Consider the following 23,457-nt stretch of genomic DNA (forward strand, 5'->3'; position numbering starts at 1 on the left):
AAAAACTAATATAAATCAAATGTTTTGTATTCTATTTAAGAAGTATAAAAAATAAAGTAATGCGTAAAGCAGCTGTGACAATGGGCACACTACTCTAAACAATTATTGTTTTGAGCTTAATATATTAATTTCTTTATAACAACCTGTTCGACTAGAGCTGATTGTCTACAGAGACACCTGTAGGATAACAGATGTATTACACCTCACAAAGGTTGAGATTAATACAAAGCCCTGGCTAGAAGCAAAGTCCCAGAAAATTCATAGCATTTTCCAGTGAAATTCATGAACAGTCATGGAGCAAAACAAAGCATTTCAGAGTGTCATGGTAACATTTATTTTAGATCAGTTACTAAAAACACATTTTGAAGTAAGTTACTTAATAGTTTTAATAGGTCATGAACAGTATCACCCCAAAACCAAAGGCACGTTCAGAACCGAAACATTGTAACACCCCTGCAAGATCCCAATGAACACGTTGGAAGTCACAATTAAAACCATTTTTTCTCCATGTGTTGAACAATCCCTGGGGGAAGGAAAGAAAAAAGTAAAAGCTACACTATAGATGCAGAAGTAAAATAAGTTAAAAACAAATGTTAAACTTTATTATTCCTTATAACTATTAATCAATCTTAAACACTAGAGACTATCAGCATTAAATATTGTATACAAATAAAGTTTTTTTTCAGCAGCATGTTTGTATGCATCAATTTCTGCCGTGCAATTTTAAGAGAAACTGGGGACTGCATTCAGTAGCAGAGAGGAGACATTCAAGACAAAACAAATTGAATGGTCCTCACACTGATCTATGGTTAAATCAGTAACTGCTAAATTACAGGAAGCAGTCAAAATCAAGATTTTCTTTCGTGAATATTCTGGGTCCCCAATTATAAGGGAATTAAAAGGAATACAATACTGCCAGGAAACCCATCAAATTCTCTGGCAAGAACTCACCAAAACCCAGAAATAATAAAACTTAGCACAATGTAAACAGGACCCGAAGGAGGACACGTTATCTTGCAATGTTGTTTTGTTAGTGTATAGTAGGCATGTGCTTTTGAATAGATGCTAATTACATTGTTTTAGAGTTGCATTGCTGCATGTTTCTAGAATGAAGAGCATTGACCACCATTACATTGAATTGTTTTTGCAGGATGTTGAATACTTTTACAATTAATGTATGAACTCGTATACTTAAAATTGTATTTTATGTGGACAGAATCACTGTACTGGGTTGAAGTAGGAAGATGAAATTTGGTTTAATGCAATTAGGTACAAATTTGGAGTTAAATGCACTGCAGGCCTTTTACAGAAATTAAACAATTACTAGTTTTTACCGTTTTTTATATTCATATGCAGTGTGTTGGTGTTTCTTTCCATTTTGTTTAATCATTTTTAGATGAGTCCTCACACGCGAATACCGAGTTCCCTGTAACCACTTTAAAGCTCTCGGTCATCAGCTTTCTGTAAAAAATCTTAAAGATGTTGTGAATCCCACATTCATTCAGACTGTTTTATTGAAAATTTCCAGACCTTTATTGGTTTAATGGTTACTCAACCAGAACACAGTTCTGCTGAAACAAAACTCAGTAAAGCAAACCCAACAAGGCTTTAATATGGGTACAAATATTGCGTTTCCAACCAATCCTTCCCTCCCTTCCCCTGCCGTAACTGCAACAAATAGCAGAATAGCATCTTGAAAAAGAATAAGAAAAAAAAAGTTAAAGTGGGTCTTTGACTGAGGAAAAGGCCACGGCCAAAGGCAGTAATGTAAAACCCCTTGTTAATTACACAGTTCGTATGCATTGGTGTTGTCAAATACTTTCAACCAAAGTAGTTTTTGGGGGGATGTGTTCAAACACTGAATTAAGTCCGTGTGTTCTATCTGCGTGAGGGCTGTCTGTACGGGTCTGGTCAGTTAATCTTCGGTTTTGGCCTCCATCTCTTCTGCATCGTCATCGCCGTCCACTTCAGCGTTTTCCCGCTCTAGTCGCTCCAGCTGCCGGGCCAGCTCCGTCTCGTCAGTGTCGGTCACCACCTTTGGCTGCAAACAAATGGAGGATGGAGTGATGCACAGGCGTAGGCCTCCATAGGCATAGGGGACTTCTTTTATGAAGTACTAACATAAATATTGCCCGTAGCTCTGTAACAGGGGGTCAAAAACCATCTGTAACCTAAAGATCACCACGGTTTCCACTAGATTTCTTAAAGGTTTTCCCCATTATAAACTTACCTCCATCTGGATATTGAAGACACCCCTTTTCTCCTCGATCTTCTCTTTGATGGCAGCCATGGCTTGGTTGAGAACGGACAGGCCTTCAGTTCTTTCCAGTGTGGTGGTGGTCATGACATAGCGGGGAGGAGCGATTAAATTGATCTGAGGGGAACAGAGCCAGCAGATTAAAGGGCAGGAACTAAGCCAATTTCAATCTCTACACACTATGCATAATCCAACTTTAGCAACCCCACACCCACATTTCATAGTTGATTTATTCTCGGACAGGTGCAAACTGACTCATTTTCTTTTGCAATTATCATCTTTTCAAGTTGCTATTCATCTGTTAATACCATGTCATCCTAATTTACAGTGATCCTCCTAATCAAGTTAATACTGATCAGCTGATTTGTTAGAGAAATAGTGACAAGCTGATTTATGTGAAAATAAAATATGAAACCTCTTGTGGATATTCGTAATTACAAATCCTAATTATTAATATATATATATATATATTTATCATTATCATTAGCTAAGCACTACTATACACGTAAAAGCATTTAACACTGCTTTGAACTTTGATTTCATTCAGACTCACTTTTATGGGCATGGCTTCAGTGGAGCAGCCGAGTCCTGCTCTTAGAGCTTCTTTCACGGCATCAATTCCTTCATAGCCATAGCAGGCCACCTCAATATCTGCAACACAGGGTCAGGTAACGGGAAAATGTCACAAATGTCACCAAATAGAGAATAACTCCAACTGTGTTCACTACAAATGACTGAACTCCATGTTCTCTCTAAATGTGGGATTTGCACATTTTGCAAGAGTCAGCGGTCACAGGGCTTCAAGGTCACATCAATATAAATTTGTTTCATTCTCCATGCATTGCTTTCTGATGACTTGTTGGTCAATAATGACAGTCAAAACAGATTTAGAATACCTAAACTAAGTATCCAATCCCTTAAATTCAGGAGAATTCGCATTTGATGTTATGAATTTGACGTTAAGATCACACTGGCTCTCTGGGTAGAGACACTCAATGCTGGCTACTTAACGCTGTCCCACCTGCTCTGATTTTGACCGCCTGTGGGGTGAGTCGCCGGTTGATGTTGTCAATAAGAACAGCTCTCTCTTCCTCAGTCAAATCCAGTCCATCTAAAATCGCAGGGTCTCTAGACAGGGAAAAGAAAGTTACAACGTTTAGACATTATCCCAACAGGATATTTTTAACTACACAACTAAACAAAATGAGAAATGATGTAATAAGTGACCATAATTATACAAAAACAAAAATCCCATACAAAACATTAGTTCTGTTCCAAACAAATCTGGGAAAACATTCAATATCCTGGCAGGGACCAGGGCATCATTAGAGGTTTGTTAGTCAGTTAAGCTTCAGTATTTTGAAAATGTGGTTGCAGAAATGCAATTGGAAGCAGGAGTCCTATACTCACGAGACGGCCTGTTTGAAGACATCATATGCGCCATAGCCAGGCCTCTTGTACTTCTCATCGAAGACCCAGGCTGTCCTCTGAAACAGGCTTTCCAGCTGCTCGTCCTTGGTGTACTCCAGCACTTCTGCGACATGGCGAAGGATGCTGTAAACCTGGACACGGAGGATCAAATGGTAGACTGTAACTCAGAATATATGTGGGCAGGATTGATAAGCAATTTAAACATTCACACAAACAAGTGGGAATATACATAGTCTCTCACACACACTGCACTCCAGTGAAAACTGTCTTTAAGAAGATCAAGGCCATTCAAATTATTATGTAGTTATTTTCATTATACCCATGAAAAATATGTTCAGCCCATCTCCCCAGCATTGCATCTGTTTAACAACACATCACATTCAGATAGAGACATTAAAAGTAAAAGCAGATGCTTACAGTTTTGGATTTTGTAAACTTGTCTTCACACTTTATTGCTTCTTCTGGAGAGACTCTTCTTTTTGATAAATCAATGTAACCTGTGGGGAGACAGTGTATGCAGTCAGACTTTTATGAAGAATATTTCTTCCCTGGATTTCATGTAACTTTACCTAGCTTTTTACAGCAGGAGTAAATATACAACAGCTTGAAATCCTCCAAATAAGAGGGCTGTTCAGCACCTTTATGGGTTTGTGTAAAAAAATTTAAACTCAAACTGGTAAACCAAATAAAAAGTGAAAGGCTTAAAATTCTAAAATTGAGAATAAGATCTAAGTCAAATTAACTATTGAATCCAGCAGACGTGAATAAAAAAATTAAAAAAAGACAATCCAAATGTTTTCCCACTCCTCCGATTGAAATAATGCTCATTAGTCTATTATTGGCCTTCCCTGCACTAAAGTCAGGCTGCACTGCTCTGCTGCAGGTGATGGATCAGCTGATAACCATTAAAACACTTAACAGATTCAGATTTCAAGGTACCTCATTTACCCGATTTTCAGGAGCTTGAAAATACTATTCAAATTCTTTAATTGAACAAACTGAGAACAGATTAAAGGGATGTACCTTTCCCTCTAACATACTACTCTGGCTCACTCATTCCCCTCCCTTCTCCAGTTGTGAATCCAGCTGCCTGGAAACTTCAGGGATGAATTTTGATCTACCCTTCATTCAACTGTTCAGAATGCACTTATAGACCCTACAAACCATATCCTGAATACACACAGTAACTCCTACGCCTATCAAGACTGATGTATTCCCTGCATGACTACTAAAATTACAATTTTGATGGACTCTATTGCCAATCTGTTGTGTTTAACAATCTTTCATGCAGTTCAACTCCCACACACGTGACAAAATAGACTACTACTTGAAGTGTCTGGTTCCCCAGAAAGTTAGTTTTAGGTCCTATTTGAATAATGGTATCTGTCAAAATGAACACACAATTAACTTCACATTACTGTATGAAGCCAAGTGAACAAATGTGCAATTCCAAAGGATCTCTGAGCCATGATTTAAACTAGAAGCAACTGCAGGATCACATACTCTGACTAAAGGATTTTACAAGTTAAACCTCTCAGTTGACCAATTTTGAAATTACCAAGATTACCAAAATATCCTCAAAAACGTAAGTGAAAGGCATGCCTAAAACACCTGCAGTCTGCTTTCTGCGTTCCATTATAGAACTCAGTTATAAACTAATTTTCTAATAGGTCATAAACTCTCCTGTTTCTTGTTTGAATTAAATTACTCAAACACACAATATAATAAATTACTCAATTAGACTTAAATAAGCTTTTTGAATCACTGAAAGGCTTAAACATGCAGTTGAGTAAAGATCAACAGATGTTGAGAAGGATTAAATGAATCTGGTATTTAGGACAATTAATTAGCAGACAGCTGGGCTGGAATAAAACCAAGAAAGCACTTTATTCACCTATGAGCCCTGGTCTAACTGGACAAAGTGTTTCCAGATTTTAGGCAACAACAAATAACTAATGTTTACAAATACCCTCTCTTTATATTATGGATCCCAAAACACTTCACAACACCACTTACCAGACACCACTTAGTGAAACAATCAGGCACAAAACGTGTCGGCCCTCTGGCCACTCATGAAATAATTCAGTTCAGTGGTGCATTAGTGTTAAACTCTTATTCTGATGATGATAATAATATAGCTTTGAAACTGGAGTTCTCATGATATTCATTTTTTGTTTTAACAATCACTCTAGCTCAGCACTGTATGTATATATATATATATATATATATATATATAAAACAAACTTTAGTAATAAAGTCTCAAACCTGAATACAATTAGATGTAAATTAACTTTCACATCATGACTTGGACTTAAAATTGTTATTGATACAATTCCTACAAAACATGTCCCTGGCCATTTCACAGTGTGAAAAGGGATTTGTTTCTCTTACCAAATACTCTTTTACATCGAGTTTACAGGAATCCAGCTTTTCCATTTCAAAACGACTATTATATTTGGTCTTGGCCAACTATTGGGAGCTGAAATTAGACAGTCTAAATGAGCAAAAATCTGAAACAACCCCAATATTAACAATCTTTCACTTGCAGAAAAGGTAATGATATATTGAAATGCTCAGTGCAAAAAAAGACTTTTCACTACCACTACCATACTGGGACCTGGACTGGACTCTAGAGCCCAGTGGCACTTCCTACTGGTTACATTTAAATGTGCCATTCAAATCTGAAAGCATCCATCCTGGAAACACAAGCAGGGGATGTGACTGGCACACACAAATCAAAAGATGCCCCAGGCCCAAGTCACCTTTCTCTTTGTCGACTCTGATGACCACCACGCACTCGTTGCGGCCGATCCGGATGAGCTTGTTGATGGAGCGGATCCGCCGGCGGGACAGCTCGCTGAGCAGGATCATGCCCTCGATGTTGTTGTACTCCAGCAGGCTGACATAGGCGCCCATCTCGGCGATGGAGCGCACATTGACCATCACCACGTCCTCCACCTCGGGGAACTTGTGCTGGTAAAAGCGGCAGCTGAGCCCCGGCATTCTGCAGAGAGAAACAAACTGAGTGCCCGGCTCGGTGGAGGCCGTTCCTGGAGATCAGCCTGTATTTTCACTAGGGAGGAATGAACCATAGATGGTATGCAGGTGTAACAATCGATCCAGTATATTCAAGTAGGCGTTTCACAGACTGTCAGTCAAAACACCCCTCCACACTATGACATGGCCATGATTAGTTCCTACTAATGGCACCTCAATCGATAATTGGACATCATGTAATTTATATTCTCCTACAGCAGTCTGCCATCCTGTAGATTGTGTTTCTCTTCTCCGTGCACAGTTCAGTTGTTTTAATAAACGCATGCTTAACGCGTGTGTAACGTGCCCAGCTGCAACGCTGTGAAGGGCGCTATATTAAATGAAAATGAGCGTTGCAATGGCACAAACCAGCTTTTGTCGTGTACAGTTATGTTTTATTTACACTAGAAATCAAACCGAGCAAACGTTATTTTTATGATTGTTACAAAATCTAATTATCTTCCTTTCCTGTCGCAACACGGTGCACCAGTACAAGAAAATATGCGAAATCAAGCGTACTTTCCTAAGATCGGCGAGTCTACACTGAAATATATGCATATATTTGTAATCTCGCTTTAACATCAGCACATGCGTTTAGTTAACACTACTTTCTAAGAAAGGGTTTGAAGCCATTGTTCCGATGCAAAGTTATGACACAAAACCGGCATGCTTAACGACGTAGACACAAGGTTTAGCGAGTTTTCGTACATTTGTATCCACACGTTAGATCACGCCTTTATAGTCCACACAATGCTGGCTCACTGGCCTGTCACGTTTATAACAGCTAGCAACCACTGTCTCCGCTTTCCAGTCACATCACATGTACACCATTCGTAACCTCCACCCAGTTCATTCATTTTTTTTAATACCAACGACTTAAAAAAACATTACCTTTAATCTGGGTACAGATCCAAACTCTGTAATGTGAAATAATACAGGTACGACTAAATGTGTTTCGTATCGGCCCAGGTTTGGGGGGAGAAATCTGTTTGTGCAGTTAAATGCTGTGAACGGCCTCACTCCGGAACACAGTGCAGAGTTTCATCAGCATGCACGTACATCTCATCTGCGCAGCCGCGTCACCCTTGACCCGGAAAAGGAACCGTTCCTGGTTTTTAGATGATCTATGGTACATTGTAACGCAATGTTGTGGTGATAACTAGTGGAGGAGGTATGCATGTGCATGTATTATTAAATACAATTATTATCACCGCAAATAATGAACGCACTAAATAAATATTTCGTATACAACAGTGATATATCACAATTTTAAAAGTTATACACAAAATAATATAACAAGGCAATGGGACTCCTGCTGGCTCATGTAAACAATTTTGATCGTAGAAAATTACACATTTGGGTTTAACATTTATCATAAAATATAAGAGGATGATTTTTATTTTAAATGATGTCTGCTTAAACGAATGGCGTATTTTTTTCCCTTTAAATGAGCTATATATTTTGTATTATACGAAGTCGAAGTGGCAGCCATTTTGACCCTTGACCCTGCTTTCCCTGTCACATGACGTTTCACCAGCTGACTCGGGCTCAGTCACTGTGAATGATATTGAGGGCAGAGAAAAGCTCAATCTGTGCCGCCACCACCGTTTCCACCGGGAACATTGATAGCCGCAAATAAACAGCATCCAGGAGGTCACATATATTGAGTACATTGTGTGTATTTCAAGTAAATAAGCGAATTTAAAACAGAAGACCTACCGCTTTCAATTGAGCAAGATGTCAGGCAAAGAGAGGATCGAAATATTCCCTTCAAGAATGTGAGTACTGATCATACCATCGTATTTTACAATGAAAAAGTTTCATTAATGCAAGCCAGCTGACATTGTTCATTGTTCGTCTAGCTTTGAACCTCACAAAATGGAAAATGTACTTACGTATGGAGAAACATAGCTAGTATTTGAATATGTATGTATATGGTGTCTGTGGAGAGCCCGCAAATGTTATTACTTGCAGTTTTATTTTGAAAGCTTTACACCATAGTATGCAATACATTCTGTGTTAAAGTAGCCTTACGCATACAATATATAACAGTATAAATGCACTGTTGTACAGGGAAGGAGTGAAGGGAACATGCATGTATTTAATACATCAGTCAAAATCTAATTAAAAGGATACACAGCCAATATGCACAGAAAAGGGTTCAAAATGAGGAAGGAATATGTGTGGAACAGGCCTGCGTCATGTGAGAGCGCCTTACAGTGTTTTCCATAGGATCTCTATTTTGATCAGTATAATACTAATTTCACTCCATTCATATGAATCACTGTTCCCAGTTGCTCGCATTATATTTCCCGGACGGTGTTGACAGGAACCAGTTGTTCTGGGTGTCAAGGAGTTCATTTGATCATTTGCCCTGGTTAGTCTCTGAAAAGTGCACTATTGTCAGACAGTCTATTTCAATTCTGACAGAAATGAATCAACACAACATTTGCATTCTTTAGGGCCTGAGCAGCACCAAGGTGCCTGGATGTTTTGATGGTTAAAATCGTGTTAAGGCTGAGTGTGTCTTGGGATTCATCTTGGATGTGTGATGACCCATTCACAATGAGTGCATTGTAGCCGCATCCAGTTAACACCAGATTCCAGCATACCAGCAGGCTTTCGACTTCCTTCACAATATAGTACAAATCAAAAGTAAATTAACTTGCATTTGACCCCGAGTCTGATCCCTGAATTGATAGCCGTTTCCTTTTAAACAATATATAATAACCACTCCTAACAACTTAGTGTTATGGCAGTAAAATACAGTCTGCTTTTAATAGGAACAATTTACAGCTGGGGGTGGTGTGTTACATAGATGTCATTCCTCTCTGAAATTGGTAGAGAATTCAGACCCCCCCCATATCAGGGGGATGATCTTTGGATGTAGTGTGTCACCGCTCTGCTAGAGGAGCTGTGTGGATCAGGCACTCAGAAGTATGCCTGAGATGGCACTTTGGGGTCTGACCTCAGATGCTACAATTACACTTATTCAACATATTCAGTGTTTTTCCAAAGATTAATTTGTTATGTGTTCAGGCCCAAAACAATATTAGTAAGAAGTGAGTAGACAAAATATGTTCTAGTCTTTCCGTGGCAAAAGACGACACTCACCCCTGTCTCACAGCGCTACCACCAGCGTGATGCCTTTCCCATGGGAAATCTTCATATTACAAAAGTGACAAAAGTCATTGGTGAGAATTCCAGTCACACTGCGTTTTCTCAGATTTCAGACGTGTCATTTTGTTAAGAAGGTATGATCAAGTTTTTTGTGCTTTTTCTCTTCATCAGGGCTCAGACCATCATGAAAGCCCGCTTGAAGGGAGCCCAGACTGGACGCAACCTCTTGAAGAAGAAGGCCGATGCCCTTACCATGCGCTTTAGGCAGATTCTCCGCAAAATCATTGAGGTACACAAGTAAAAAAAAAAAAGTGTAAACTGGGATTTCCTGCCTTGGTTTTGAAGAGCCACATGGTCTTGTAGTGTTATTCCAGTTTCTTTATTTGTAACTGTTATTGGCTTAGTTGTTCAAGTTTAATGTGATCTTTTTCCACTGAAGACAATGTGAAGGATTAGCAATCTCAAGGAGTATAGCCTCAGACCATTTAGGTAAAGAGTAGTAACATAAATGAGCATTAAAACCCGAGTTATTTTCTAAATATTTTGGATGTAAAGCATGGGTTGTCAAGACATACGTTTATGCATCTTTATGTGTTGTGTTGTTCAGGGGTCCCCAACCTTTTTATCATGAGAGCTACTTTGTGTAAGGATCTCTGCCAGGGGGGAGCGGTGCTGACAGAACTTTCCTCCGGGTTCAGGGGGAGCCGCTATTTTGCTTTTCTAAATAGTTTGGCGAGCCCCTCGGAGAGGTCCTGCGATCGACCTGTTGGGGACCCGTTATAGTGTATAACTAAGATGCACACATCTCTTCCAAATGGATTCCTTTTAAAATGAAAAACATTAATGTGCATGAGCCAGTAAACCTATGTTACAAAATGAACTCTCATTCCTGTACAATCCAGTGCAATTTGTTTTGTCTTTTGAAATAACAAAGATTGTTTAAAAAAAACGCTGCCCCAACAATCCAGCCCAATTTACCTGATGTAAAATATAAACCTGATGTAAAAAATAAATCTGAAAACAAGCCAAGCAGGAAATAGGTTATGATGATGATAACACAGAAATTGAGTGTAACGTGTAAACAGATTTTGTTACCATATAAACAGAACAATTTGTACCTAGGTCATTTTTCACTGTGTGCGTTTGTTCTGTTTCACGGACAGTGACGGCTTCTCCATCACAGGAACCTACAGAAGTGAATGTTTTCATTTCAATCTGTATAAGCAAAAGACCGAACAAATGACTTTGTGCAGATTGTACTGGAATAAGACAGTTACTTTATGAAAACACACATTACTATGCAACTATAATTACTATCAAGAACCATGAAATGCTAACACTTGGTTCACTTAATGATAATCACTGAAATTGCAGTGCGGTTTTTCCACTATTCAGGAAGTTGTGACACAGTACATCCTGAAAGACTGGAGAAGTAAACATGCTTTGTTTTGACATTGATCACTGTTTTGTATGTTTAAAATTAAGTTTTACAAGTTGCTTATATGATAGAATCGATCTGGAAGAGTGGTATGTATCTTACTTCTACACCATAACAGACGCATTATAACCAACATTTATGGTTTAATTATTCAATGACACATTTATGGTTAAGGCTAATTGTCATAGGTTTAAAAAAGGAATCATTTACGAGACATGATTTTACATCTAGGAAAGAAGACTTAATGAAACATTTTTTTTTAAGTGTTGGTGTGATCTGCCTGTGGGTGTTTGTTTTCAAACAGACCAAGACTCTGATGGGTGAGGTGATGAGAGAGGCTGCGTTTTCTTTGGCGGAAGCAAAGTTTGCTGCAGGAGACTTCAGGTGGGTGCTGAGGATTGAGATTATGGAGAGAATGGGTTTTAGCACCAAGCTCTCCTACAATCACATTTAGTGTGTATTTGTGACAAGATATCTTGAATGCTTTTAACTGAAGACAAGTATTTTATTTATTGATTAGAAAAAACACAGGAAGACCAAATATGTGAATGTTTCATTTTCTTCTCACTGATCACAGTGGACTCTCCTTGTATGTATGAATGTTTTGGTATTGCAAGACTACACCTTTGCAATGTTTTTCATTTGGATAAGGTAGAAGCTTTCTACAAAGTAGGGCAAGTTTTAAAAATGCTAGGGCTGTGATATTGTTTTAAATATTGGATTAAAACATAACAATAATAAAGTGACTTGCCTGTAGGTACAGTTGTATTTTAAAGAGCAAATGAACTCTAAAATGTAGTTGAGCTTATTGACATTTTTATTTTTCATTATATAACTGACTGTAAAACATTAGCCATGGTTTTATGAATGAACTCACAGATTCTATATATACTATTTTATTTTCTACAACTTAATCTTTGACAAATCTAATGTCATAATACAACCTAATCGATATATAAATATGCATATTGGTATTCACTTGAATTAAAGGTAGAGGATTATGGAAAATATTAAATTGTTTACTTGCTCTTTAAATTATTCTCACATCTTCACATGCAACAGCTGTTCTGTGATTAATTAATTTGATAAATATTGTTCATTAAACTATAATTATGTCAATTATATATCTTGAGAGTTTGTTGAACACATATTTCAAACTAGAGAAAGCATTAGTTGTGATATCAAACACAATTGATTTAGCTCACTCAACTCAAATTTTGTCTTTGAGTGTGTAAAGTCATGACTACCATTCTATTCATTTCTATGGAGTCAAAAGATTACACACACCCACACGTCTTAACGCAGTAGGCAGTCCTTTTGTTATAGCAGAGATCTAACACAGAAGTATTCCCAGGATCTCTAAATGCTTGTCTATTGTCCTCACAGTACCACCGTGATTCAGAATGTGAACAAAGCGCAGGTCAAGGTCCGGGCTAAGAAGGACAACGTAGCAGGTAATTCAGTTAGTTGCTAAAGTATTGTGTTGTTGGGTATATAGTTTACAATCCCATATTTTCTGATGGATAGAAACACAGTTTTAACACAATATCGATGCAGGCAAGTCTGGGGACCTTCTAGGCAGCTAGATTCGTAAAGTCATCTGATGAGATACCTGATGGTGTGATATGTGGTATGCTTCATTTGTACGGGGAGAGGTGCAATTAGTTCCCCAAGTATAAGATTACCCAAGTCCACACTGACTGCACAAATAATACATCTTTTAAAAGCTGTACATTTATAATTGTTAACAACTGTAGTTATAAAGTCTCAAGTACAATGGATGGGAGACACCGGAGAGAAAAAAAAAAAAAAAAAAAAAACTGAATGCAGGAAGTGTTTTTTTAGTCAACCAGTAGGTGGTGCTGGACCATAAATTACTAAACCAATGTCATACTATAAGAGACAAGGCATATTGCTGTGAGAGGTGCCGACTTTCATGAAATACTAAATACTGTTGTATCAGAGGGTCTAGAAATGGTGGATGAGCAAAGATGCAGGTTATTATTGACCTGGAATCTAAATAACTACACTAAGATTCTTTAATGTTGAGAAAACGACCGTGTCATTGAACTATAAAACATTCATATGCGTTATGACTTCTGGTTTTAATAGATGGTTTGGTGTTGTCTGTCTGTTTCAACTAGAAGGAAGTGGTATTATGTATGAGGACAGAAATCTAAAACATGTGCAATATCTTCTGGATGATAATACATATTCCTTGTCGACTTTGAATGCAAGCTTTAAAAACTAAGCTGTTGTACCAAGTAGGACCTTTCCTGGTACGTTGTGCAAGTCTTGATAGTTGATTGTTTTCTTTAGGTTGGGATTATTCTCTATGCTTCAATTTTAGGAAGAACTTAAAAAAAAATGTATTACTACTTACTATACTTTTATTATTATTATGATACATTTTTTTAAATGCATTTGATGTTCATACTGACTGCACACAATTGTGCTTTAAGTGTTAAGTGGATCTATAAAATTTTGTATGAGAGCTATACAGTGCTGTGCAAAAGTTTTAGGCAGATGTGAAAAAATGCTGTAAACTAAGAATGCTTTCAAAAATAGACGTTAATAGATTATATTAATCAATTAACAAAATGCAAACTGCTCACTCACTTTGCATTTAGTTAATTAATAAAAGGATTTGGAAAAACAACAAACGCATAATAAAAATGATTTCTAATGTATACAATACTGTACAAAAGTTGTATGTGTGAAAAAATGCTGTAAATAAGAATGCCTTTAAAAATAGTAATGTTAATAGATTATATTTATCATCTAAACAGAATTTCCTTAGAGGATAATAAAGTGTGGAAGCAATGTATTAGTCATTAAGGTTTTCAGAGCATTATTTTTATGATTTGTTGGTGTTCCTGTACCATGTCTACATTATAGTTCAGGCTTTCTCAAGTCTATCCTGCCTACATATTACAACCCCGGAGGAGTAACTTGTCACATTCCTACCTTATTAACTTTGGAGATTATTAACTTCCCAGAGGATGCTGTACTTGGTCCATTAAATTAATTCCTAACTGTAATCTGTATCCAGGGAAATAAATGAAAAATCCCAGATATTAAATCCATAAAGTTAGATATTTTAAAGTGTTTGCTTTATGCTATTGAAGATCAGGGTCCAAAAAAAAAAAAAAAAAGTCAATTTTTCCCTTTACAAATGAAGCCACTCACCAAACTGTTGCAAGTTCAAGACCGAAAAAGTAGATGTATTCAAATAATCAACACACAGGTACAGGTGGCGAGAATGAGATCTTTAAAAATGTTACTTGTTATTGCTGTGTGCTAAGCAGTGTTTTGTTGGAGTTATTTCATGAATTTAGTTTTTGATTGTTTTTTCGATACTGAATCGTATGTGTGTTTCTGTATATTTTGTAATTACAGAAGTTCCCTTTTTTCTGTTTCAGGTGTCACTCTGCCAGTTTTTGAACATTACCAGGAGGGTGGAGATAGTAAGTGTCTCAAATTATAGTCTTTGTATTTCTGTAATTAATTTGCCTACCATACTTTCCTTATTTTCTTAATAGAAAAGGCAAACAACAGTATAGTTTTTCTCCACATTAACTATATCTAAGAATATCATTAAACCATGTATAAACTGTAGTGTGATCAGTGGATTAATATCCTGCACTGAATCACAATGTCATCTCTCAGGAGGCCAGGAGTGTCATCTCAACACTGAAAGCTCACCCTGTTCTTAGTAAAGTGTCTTGCTTCTGTAGTTTAATTTTGTTTCCCAATGATATTGCCCAGAATCGTCCTTCAAAACTTCTGGTTATTACCAATTACACGATCAAACTCAATAAAGCACTTTGATGTATGGAATGTGTGTAAGAGTGACTCAGTGTCGGGGAGTGTTTGTAATGACATCTGCTCCCTTCCCAGGCTATGAATTGACGGGTCTGGCCCGAGGAGGAGAGCAACTGGCCAAGCTGAAAAGGAACTATGCCAAAGCGGTCGAGCTGCTTGTGGAGCTGGCCTCTCTGCAGGTCGGGTCGTCGTCCCCCAAACCCTTCTCTAAAGATCCACAGACCTAGTCTGGCAAACGTCACTGCATTAATCATTTTCAGATCATACAAGATGTGAGATCTGCAACTAGATGTTCACAGTCTGGTACCTTTGGTTTGTTGTGAAATGACCCTCTCAGTACTGTGATACAGAGGTTCCGTTTATGTCTCATTGCCACATTGCATAATGTACAATATGTTCCCCGAGTGTGTTCTGGGAAGTCCATGCAGAAATGATATCATAAGCGGATGAACAGCCTGTTCAGTATGCAGTAATGTGAAATAGAATATCTACTACATGGTCTTACAGGGAATACTGGTGTATAGGCTGTCATATTTTGTTTGGTTTTAAGATTAGTTGTTATAAATATGTTCAGTATATCGTAGCCATTTATTTTGTGGTGTCTGCTCATTCTAAAATGTCACATGCTAAACCACTAATTGTATTCATTTCAGACTTCCTTTGTGACACTGGACGAAGCAATAAAGGTCACCAACCGACGTGTTAATGCCATAGAGCACGGTGAGGGTGGAGAAGAGAGACCGGAGCTGTGAACAGAACGGCAGCTCTGCAGTTTGATTACTTAAGATTAATAGAGCCAATGAGAAATATTACTCTGTGTCCGTCTTACAATTGTTCTAGAGTACTGCAGTTTTAAACGCATCTTAAGCGCTTGTCAAAGACTAATTGATAACATTCACAAAGAGGCTATGAAACACTTTCAGTGTGGTAGGGATCACCTGGCAGCCCGAACTTTCTGACATCGCCCTCCTTTATCTGCAGTGATCATCCCTCGGATTGAGCGGACTCTCTCCTACATCATCACTGAGCTGGACGAGAGGGAAAGGGAAGAGTTCTACAGGTGAGATTATTGACCAGTAGTGGGTGACAAACCATTCTCATTGCCTTTTCAGAAGCAGTAGCCTAGTCATGAGGCCATGGAAGCACCTACACTCTCGGGCACTGGGTTGTGTGGGTCTTCCGTCATGACCCGTTATCCTTGGCATGGTTTTCCTCAAGCTATTTATACAATGTGTGTGTTTGCCCATATCCAGGCTGAAGAAGATTCAGGAGAAGAAGAAACAGATCAAAGAGAGGAATGAGAAGGACAAACAAGCTCGCATGGCCCTGCTGGGTTCTGTGCCAGAGCCCGCCAACCTCCTGACCGAAGAGACGGACGAGGACCTGCTCTTCGAGTAAGCTGGCTCCTGCGCGGTCCAGTTCTGTCCATTAGGCTGCACCCCTATCTCTGTTATTTATTGTGGCCTTTTGTCATCCTGTGATTTATCCCAACCAGTTTGTTTGTATTATTCTGTAAAATAACCCTATGAAGAGTCTATGAAATGTCATAAAAATCTAAAACAATCACCTCAGTGCAACCCTCGGTACATTTGTGAAGCTGTAACCCACACATATCTTCAGATGCCTCTCAAGAAGTGAATGCAAGTATCCTACTATAGCCAGGACCCTTCACTTCGATTTTAACTGTTCAGCTAAACAGCGGATAGATGAGAAAGGTCTGATTTTAGTTTCTTCTGGCTTTTTTGGGGGGGAAATGTGTTAGAACATTAGGCTAGTGGTGAATGTTAAGAATTGTCCTTTTGTCTGGGAACAAACTTTTTTTCTTTTTTAGTAAATAATTTTCTTGAACTGGTTACTATTTTTGATGTATTTGCTGTTTATCAATAGCATGTCATTTACTTGATGTACTGTGTGTTCAGATGCAAGATGTTCTGTATGGTGAATGTGGTTATTTTGTTTAATCACTTTCAAGGCATCTGATTAAGATTTAAAACTGGTGGGACCTGACATTGCATTGTGTATTAATGCAGCAATAAAAAAAAGCCTGTATCTTTTCATTCCTTCATCAGAAAAGTACTTTATTTAAAATAAACTCACAGATGAAACTGTAGAAATTGATTTTGATTTAAGTTCTGTTCATACTGGAAAAATCCACTGTTCCGGGTTTTCTAAACCAATAAGTACGACTTCAGAGAGGTCCGTTTCTAATTGCCTTTACAATTAACACACTACTCCGATTATCTTAGTTTAGAGAAGGAATTTACAGTTTATTGGCCACAAGCTGCAGCCTTAAACTGACCTGAAAGCATTCGTTTTGATCTTTCCTCGGGAGGCCGAGTATTCCCCTGTTCTCTTCGACACGGGCCTGAAAGAGGGATGTCTCAACGACACTCGGGCTATAGTGACCTAGAGCTGGAGGTTATAGGAAGTAAAGTGTAAGGAAGTTTGAGTTCAGTATAAGATCACTAGCACACAAACAGGGAAAGAACATTTGGACTACATGTATTCCTAGGCGTCAGATGAAAAGGCAAAGTATCAGCAGCTTAACGACATTACTATACTGATCATTTTTAATGTAGTTTACTTCTAATACACAATTCATCTTGCCATTACCTGGTAAATAAATCACTAACAAAAAAAACAAAACATCTTAATCAAATACATTCAAGTCAATTTCTAGAATCCTGGTTTTAATTTGCGGTGCTGAATATATCATACAAAAATGAGATCTTCAAAAATGTTTTTATACAGTACTTACATTCATTAGTTCTATTTCCAGTTTATTTTTTGTGTTAACATCACATACTACACACAGTACCCTTAACACAGTCTCTTCAGCACACCCTCCCGGAAACACAGGAGGGCGAGCCTCTTCAGTTCAGAACCAGGGATGGGAGTTGGGGAGATTCGGAGATCAAGCTAGCAGGGAAGCTTCTAATTCTCATAAAAATATATACGTTTTTCTAACTACATCATTAGCCCTACAAAAAAAAGTGAGGAACATACTTTAATAAAACTGTTTCCAGTGTGTGCTTAAGATTATTTACCTGTATAAAAATACCACAGCTTAAAGGTCTGTATACACAAATGGTTACTGTATTTATGGGTGTGTGCATATTGTTCATATATACATACACATACATGTGGGGTTTTTCTAAATCCATTCAACATTTTCAGATCATCAAACGAAGCAGGATTTGCAATTGAGACGACAATGTCCATGTGACATCTGGAATACGGTAGACAGTTCAGCTCTTTGCAATATATATAAAACCGATATGGGAATGAAGGGCTCCAAACTATTTTAGCATTCTGATCACAAGGTCAGGAAAGCAAAACCCGATAAAAAAAAAAAACAAAAAACGTATATCGAACACTTTCAGATCTGTTAAGAAATGCTTTCCCACAACAGTGAACAGCTAGAACCCAGATATGAAGCCTCCACAGTCGGCAGACACTACTGTCCTTCAAAAGCTACATTAATGTATGCACCACCTAATGAGTGTCATGATATGCAATGTTACAAGATGCTTAACAAATGATAAAGACTAGACATGAAATTGAAAAATCGCTATGAAGAGTTCTTGCGGCTCAAACATGCTCATGCGTTTACGGTATTCTATATACTGAGCAGGAATGTGAAAACGCTGGGCCGCTGTAGCCGCCACGACACCTGCACCGCACAGAAACCCTTGTACTGGACAGGTCCTGAACTGAGAATGACATTCATCTGGTTGCATTTTATTTTAAATAATTTTTAGTAACTACATACAAACGGCAAATCAAAAGTGAAAATGCTACTCAACAGCCAAATTGTTATTTGATTGCCCTTTACCTGTTGTTACAATGTTACAATTTCTAAATCACCCTGCATGTCACATATTGGCCTATACAAAGAAAAACATGTATACACATTTATACATATACTTGTATGTATTCACACATATACCTCAACCAAAGGGATTGGATTGATAATGGTATCATTTCTTCTTCATAATTAATCACCTTACTGTCCAAATGGAAGAACGTGGAACATCGTATATTCACAGAACAAGAACCAGCAATATTGAGAAATGTCATTTCAATATAACAATCTTCTAATTCAAACATAACATTTAACTTAATTTGTTTTAGAATGCCATTTGTTAACAGAATGCCATCCGTTCCAATCAATCAGTACAGGCATTATTTTTTAGTTGCCTTTTGTGAACTCTGGGTTTATCCAAAATGCAAACCTTAATTGACTGTTGTTTTAATACTGCTTTCATTCAAAATAATCAAATCAAATAATCTTAGGCTTAACTGTGTAAAATACTATATATGTTCAGGTTCACAGAATCTTCAAAAAGTCAACGTAGAAATTAAAACCAGTCAAAGATGTCATGGTGTGTTGAAGTTCTGATGCAAGACAGATATTGCCTAAAAAAACCACAAGAAAAACAAAAAAAACCATGAACATAAAAATAAAAACTTCCTACCCACCTTTTAGTTTAATACCGATGGTGTTTGATCTGAAACTGATGTTATCTTAGTAAACTCAGTGCATTTAAAATCATTACAGTCATTTGAAAACCCCCAGTTTAGCATGATCTACTTCAGAAGAACCAACAATGCTAAATTTCCTTAAGTATATCCAGAGTCCACACATCTGACAGTTTTCAGCGGCTCTGACAAGCAATTAAAAAAGCTTTTCCTAAAAACGGACATTTTATAAATCAAATCACTAGACAAGCCTCCCTTCTCTGTCCAACTGAAATACCTTACTACACATGGGACTCCCTGTGATGGCACAATTCCAGAGTCAAATCAAAGATCCAGGGTGTTCAGTCATCCAATTACAGATTACAAAGAAAAACCTTGTTGACGGTGCCAAACTGCTTGTTCAGTGAATGAATTATAAGCCTGTAGATCTAAAACCAGACGAGGACTACCAAATTCTGAATATCCAAAAGCAAAATGACTGACGTTATTTCAATTAAAAGTCATGTAGTGCATTCATATACATTAGAACATGGAACAGAAAAGGACTGAAAAACTAAAGTAAAGCTGATATCTGACCCTGTTAAGAGGCTTATTCTCAGCTGACATTACTGAGCTGGAATTCTGTTGTGCAGAACTGTCCACATGGGCAATGCATCCTTCTTAGACCATTAATGCCAATGTCATAATGCCACCGTCACAGTGCCAGCAAGTGCTCTTAAAAGGAGCCTTCGGATTAAGGAGTATTAAAAGACCTATTACAAAGCACATGGGACTGCTGTAAATGCGTGCATAGGGCATGTGTTACATTCTCCCCATAAGTCATACCCACAGTGTATACAATCACTATATGCGAGAAGACATTGTATTGGCCATTTAAGTCTGGCATTTGTTCAATCAGTCATTAAAAGGCAGTCAGAGAGGTGCTGTATGCGTTTTGTGGTTTCTGAAACTCTGTTAAGCCCATTAATCATCACGGATGAGGAGATTTGGTGGAAATGTTTCTATACACTATATTTAGACATACACACACCTATACATCATATTAAAAGCAGGTCTAAAACAGAAAACCACAGGTAACCGATATTAATACCATTTTGAAGCACTTAAAATACAATAATTTATATCAGACCATGGACAATTTAAAACAAATTCCAGGGAGCAACTCGTCTTTCCCCCAATTAAATATTCTGACTGCAAGTTTACATTATCTTGAAATCCCTAATCCAGAAATAACACCACTGCTACAAAAAACATGTAAGGAAAAAAGTCACAATTACATTTTGTTGTCACTGTTGTGCACATCAACTCCTGAATGAATGACATTTTTAGTTGGAATAGGCCAAAATCACCACAAGTTTGACAAATGGTAATAGAGGTCTGGTCAAAATGGCTCCGTTTTAAAGCTACTTCAAAAATAAAGATATTAACATCAATTAGTGTTGCTTAGTCCTTCTGACTCTGCTGTATAAATATTACATTGGTCATTGTGTAGTAATGTGCAGTGTGATTCAGATATGCTTTTGTACTCCTTTAATTTTTTTAATATAAATGTACATTATAAATAGCTACCAAAGCAGATGATTGCAATGTTATATTGCTGTCACCAAGTGCTGGTACCAACTGGAATGTTGATTGTTAATTTGAAAGGGGAAAAAAAGTTCAGAACTGGGACCAGTACTGTTTTGTGATTTACCATCTTCTAGAAAGTCCACCCAGACTCACACACTCAAACCGGCAGAAACAGCCTTCCTGTCAGATCGAGCTCCCTTGTTTCTGAGGATGCACCCTCCACTCCATCTCAGAGGCTCCGTGTCCTTGTTCTGCTGGCCTTTGGTCCGGTCCTGCCCCATTTAGCGCCTTTCTGTCCGCCTTCATGCAGTGTCACAGGGCTGCCCTGTCTAGCGCAGCCAGGAGGAGGGGACCCACTGTGGCTCTGTGTCCAGCTTGTTAATGAGCCGCAAGAGCTCCTGGTAGGCCTTGTCTTGGTCTGTGTTGACAATGGCTGCATCGAAAAGATGCCCATAGTTCTGCTCCATCTCCCTGGCCTTCTCGATGATGTCTCGCAGTTCCTCAGGCTAGGACATTGGGGAAAGGGATACACAAATATGAAACACCCAACTTGCAGCTATTGATAAACACCCATGTTATTGAAGAAGTGTTCATATGAGTCTTCTGTGCTAAAGACATGGAATTCGGAAAGCTTCCTTCATGTTTTTCAAGTGTAAGCAGTGATACTACCTGTAAAGCTTTGTTATTTTCAAAGTTGGGCCTGGTCAGTACTTTTCAGAAGATATATTGAAGGGAATAGGGTTAGCTAATGGAATACGTTTTGGTGGTTCAGTAAATGACAGGGGACACCGAGCACTGAACGAAGACGACAACAACTAGAAATGGGTTATTTGCAAATGATCAGCAGGTTAGGACTGTTTGGAATATCTTCAGTAAGACACGTGTACAGAAAACTCTTGTACCTTGGGATTCTTCCCTTCTTTGGCCAGCAATGCCCGGAGCCTTTCTTGATTTGGGGGGGCAATGAAGATGATGTAGGGTTTCAGGTCAGAGCTCCGAAGAACCTTCAGAGACTGTTATGGAAAAAATGGTAGTTATTAACTACAAGAAAAAAACTAAAAGATGCCATAGTTGTGCCCATCTCTCCATCTCTCTCTCTCCTCTTTTTATATAAAGCAGTAAGTGTAAAACCCAGTATCTAATGAATTCATCATCTGATTGTGATTTAAGAGAATGTGTCCTATGTTCTGGTATTATGGTATGTCTATAGTATTATGTTTTTTCCAGGTATATTGATTACGTTTCAAAATCTGTGCTGTGACTTGGTTAGTCCACAGTCTCTCTTTTCCATGCCTCAATAGGCAGTCTAAGTCACACCATTTTTGTGTATTCCTACCAAAGAAAATAAAATAAGATCTCCAAAAGCCTCTTGCTGCCATGGATTCTAAGTTATGATCTACCCGCCATAACTGCTGTAAGTCCCCCAAGTTGAAGCTAGAACATCTGGATGTCTGACCTGTGTGTGCAGACTCAGTAGGCAGATCTTCCCAGTATTGATGAGCTGTCTCACAGAGTCGGTGGAGGTGCCATACAGGTTCTTCTCAAACTCCCCCGACTCAATGAATTTGCCAGCGGCCACATCCGTCTCAAAGGCTTGCCGGGAAATGAAGTGGTAGTCCCGGCCGTTGACTTCAATGTCACGCCGGTTCCGCGTTGTATCTGAATGAGATTGAAGAAAACAAAACAAACCTTAGATGTCTCTCATCCAGTAAAAACCTCTGCTCAGTGCTGGTGTCCTTAGTTGTTTCGATTTAAGACCATACAAGCACCCATTGATGAAAATAAGAAATCTTAAAATGTACACAATCTCCTCTAAATGTACAAGTACTAGATGTTTTAGTAGTAGAAATGCAAGTGTGCAATCTTTTTTCCCCTCAAATGAAAAGTAAAAACATAATACTAACACTGCACAGTGCAACACTTTTTTTTTTTTTTAAAGGACCATTTGATGTTGGATGGATGAATCTGGTGTTAATGGCAGTTATTAGAAAGAACCCTCTTCTGAAAGCTCAACACAAAAAAGTGGTACGAATTTGCATCACAATGACACTTGAGACTGTGGTTTATTGTCAGATGAAACAAATAATTATCTTTAGTTACAAGCTCATTAGCATGATGATTGATGGCGAAAAGGTGAAGCTCAATTTGAGAAAAACATCACCACCTCTGTGAAAGATGGAGGTGGATCTCTTTTGCTTTAGGTTTGTTTTACATCAAGTTGGGTTAGTCAAAGATTTAGCTCGAACTTCATTTGTCGCACGTAACTGAAGAACTTGCACGGCTATAGAAAACACTGGCT

General features: G+C 38.1%; 3 protein-coding genes across 3 annotated transcripts in view; 1 reads left to right on the forward strand and 2 right to left on the reverse strand.

Moving 5' to 3' along the window:
* Window positions 1-1,509: 1,509 nt before the first annotated feature.
* eif2s1a (eukaryotic translation initiation factor 2, subunit 1 alpha a) lies at window positions 1,510-7,801 on the reverse strand. Its single transcript, XM_066694291.1, has 8 exons — window positions 7,616-7,801; window positions 6,451-6,692; window positions 4,106-4,185; window positions 3,668-3,819; window positions 3,279-3,385; window positions 2,811-2,908; window positions 2,231-2,374; window positions 1,510-2,041 (listed from the first exon to the last, which is right to left on the reverse strand). The coding sequence occupies exons 2-8, from the start codon at window positions 6,689-6,691 to the stop codon at window positions 1,916-1,918; spliced, it is 948 nt and encodes a 315-aa protein (XP_066550388.1). The 5' UTR covers window position 6,692; window positions 7,616-7,801; the 3' UTR covers window positions 1,510-1,915.
* Window positions 7,802-8,248: 447 nt separating this feature from the next.
* atp6v1d (ATPase H+ transporting V1 subunit D) lies at window positions 8,249-17,164 on the forward strand. Its single transcript, XM_066694741.1, has 9 exons — window positions 8,249-8,502; window positions 10,016-10,133; window positions 11,587-11,666; window positions 12,669-12,736; window positions 14,705-14,749; window positions 15,183-15,286; window positions 15,761-15,827; window positions 16,089-16,167; window positions 16,361-17,164. The coding sequence occupies exons 1-9, from the start codon at window positions 8,462-8,464 to the stop codon at window positions 16,503-16,505; spliced, it is 747 nt and encodes a 248-aa protein (XP_066550838.1). The 5' UTR covers window positions 8,249-8,461; the 3' UTR covers window positions 16,506-17,164.
* A 616-nt stretch (window positions 17,165-17,780) lies between these two features.
* Window positions 17,781-23,457, reverse strand: part of pals1a (protein associated with LIN7 1, MAGUK p55 family member a) — a 53,998-nt gene continuing 48,321 nt past the window's right edge. Inside the window, exons 13-15 of the mRNA XM_066694740.1 lie at window positions 22,615-22,817; window positions 22,061-22,171; window positions 17,781-21,664 (exon numbers count right to left, since the gene is read on the reverse strand). Of these exons, the coding sequence (XP_066550837.1) occupies window positions 21,488-21,664; window positions 22,061-22,171; window positions 22,615-22,817 (491 nt within the window). The 3' untranslated portion in view covers window positions 17,781-21,487. The remainder of the gene's footprint in view (window positions 21,665-22,060; window positions 22,172-22,614; window positions 22,818-23,457) is intronic.

This window comes from Amia ocellicauda, chromosome 21 (genome assembly GCF_036373705.1).
Source record: "Amia ocellicauda isolate fAmiCal2 chromosome 21, fAmiCal2.hap1, whole genome shotgun sequence".
Classification (NCBI taxonomy): Eukaryota; Metazoa; Chordata; class Actinopteri; order Amiiformes; family Amiidae; genus Amia; species Amia ocellicauda.

Bases quoted from the DNA above. Each gene is read 5' to 3' on its own strand.
- eif2s1a (XM_066694291.1), bottom strand. From the start codon at position 6,691: ATGCCGGGGCTCAGCTGCCGCTTTTACCAGCACAAGTTCCCCGAGGTG. The intron at 4,186-6,450 runs GTGACTTGGGCC...GTCTCCCCACAG, and splicing joins CAGAGTCGACAAAGAGAAAG to GTTACATTGATTTATCAAAA. The intron at 2,042-2,230 runs GTAAGTTTATAA...ATTTGTTTGCAG, and splicing joins TCTTCAATATCCAGATGGAG to CCAAAGGTGGTGACCGACAC.
- atp6v1d (XM_066694741.1), top strand. From the start codon at position 8,462: ATGTCAGGCAAAGAGAGGATCGAAATATTCCCTTCAAGAAT. The intron at 10,134-11,586 runs GTACACAAGTAA...GTTTTCAAACAG, and splicing joins TTCTCCGCAAAATCATTGAG to ACCAAGACTCTGATGGGTGA. The intron at 16,168-16,360 runs GTGAGATTATTG...GCCCATATCCAG, and splicing joins GAAAGGGAAGAGTTCTACAG to GCTGAAGAAGATTCAGGAGA.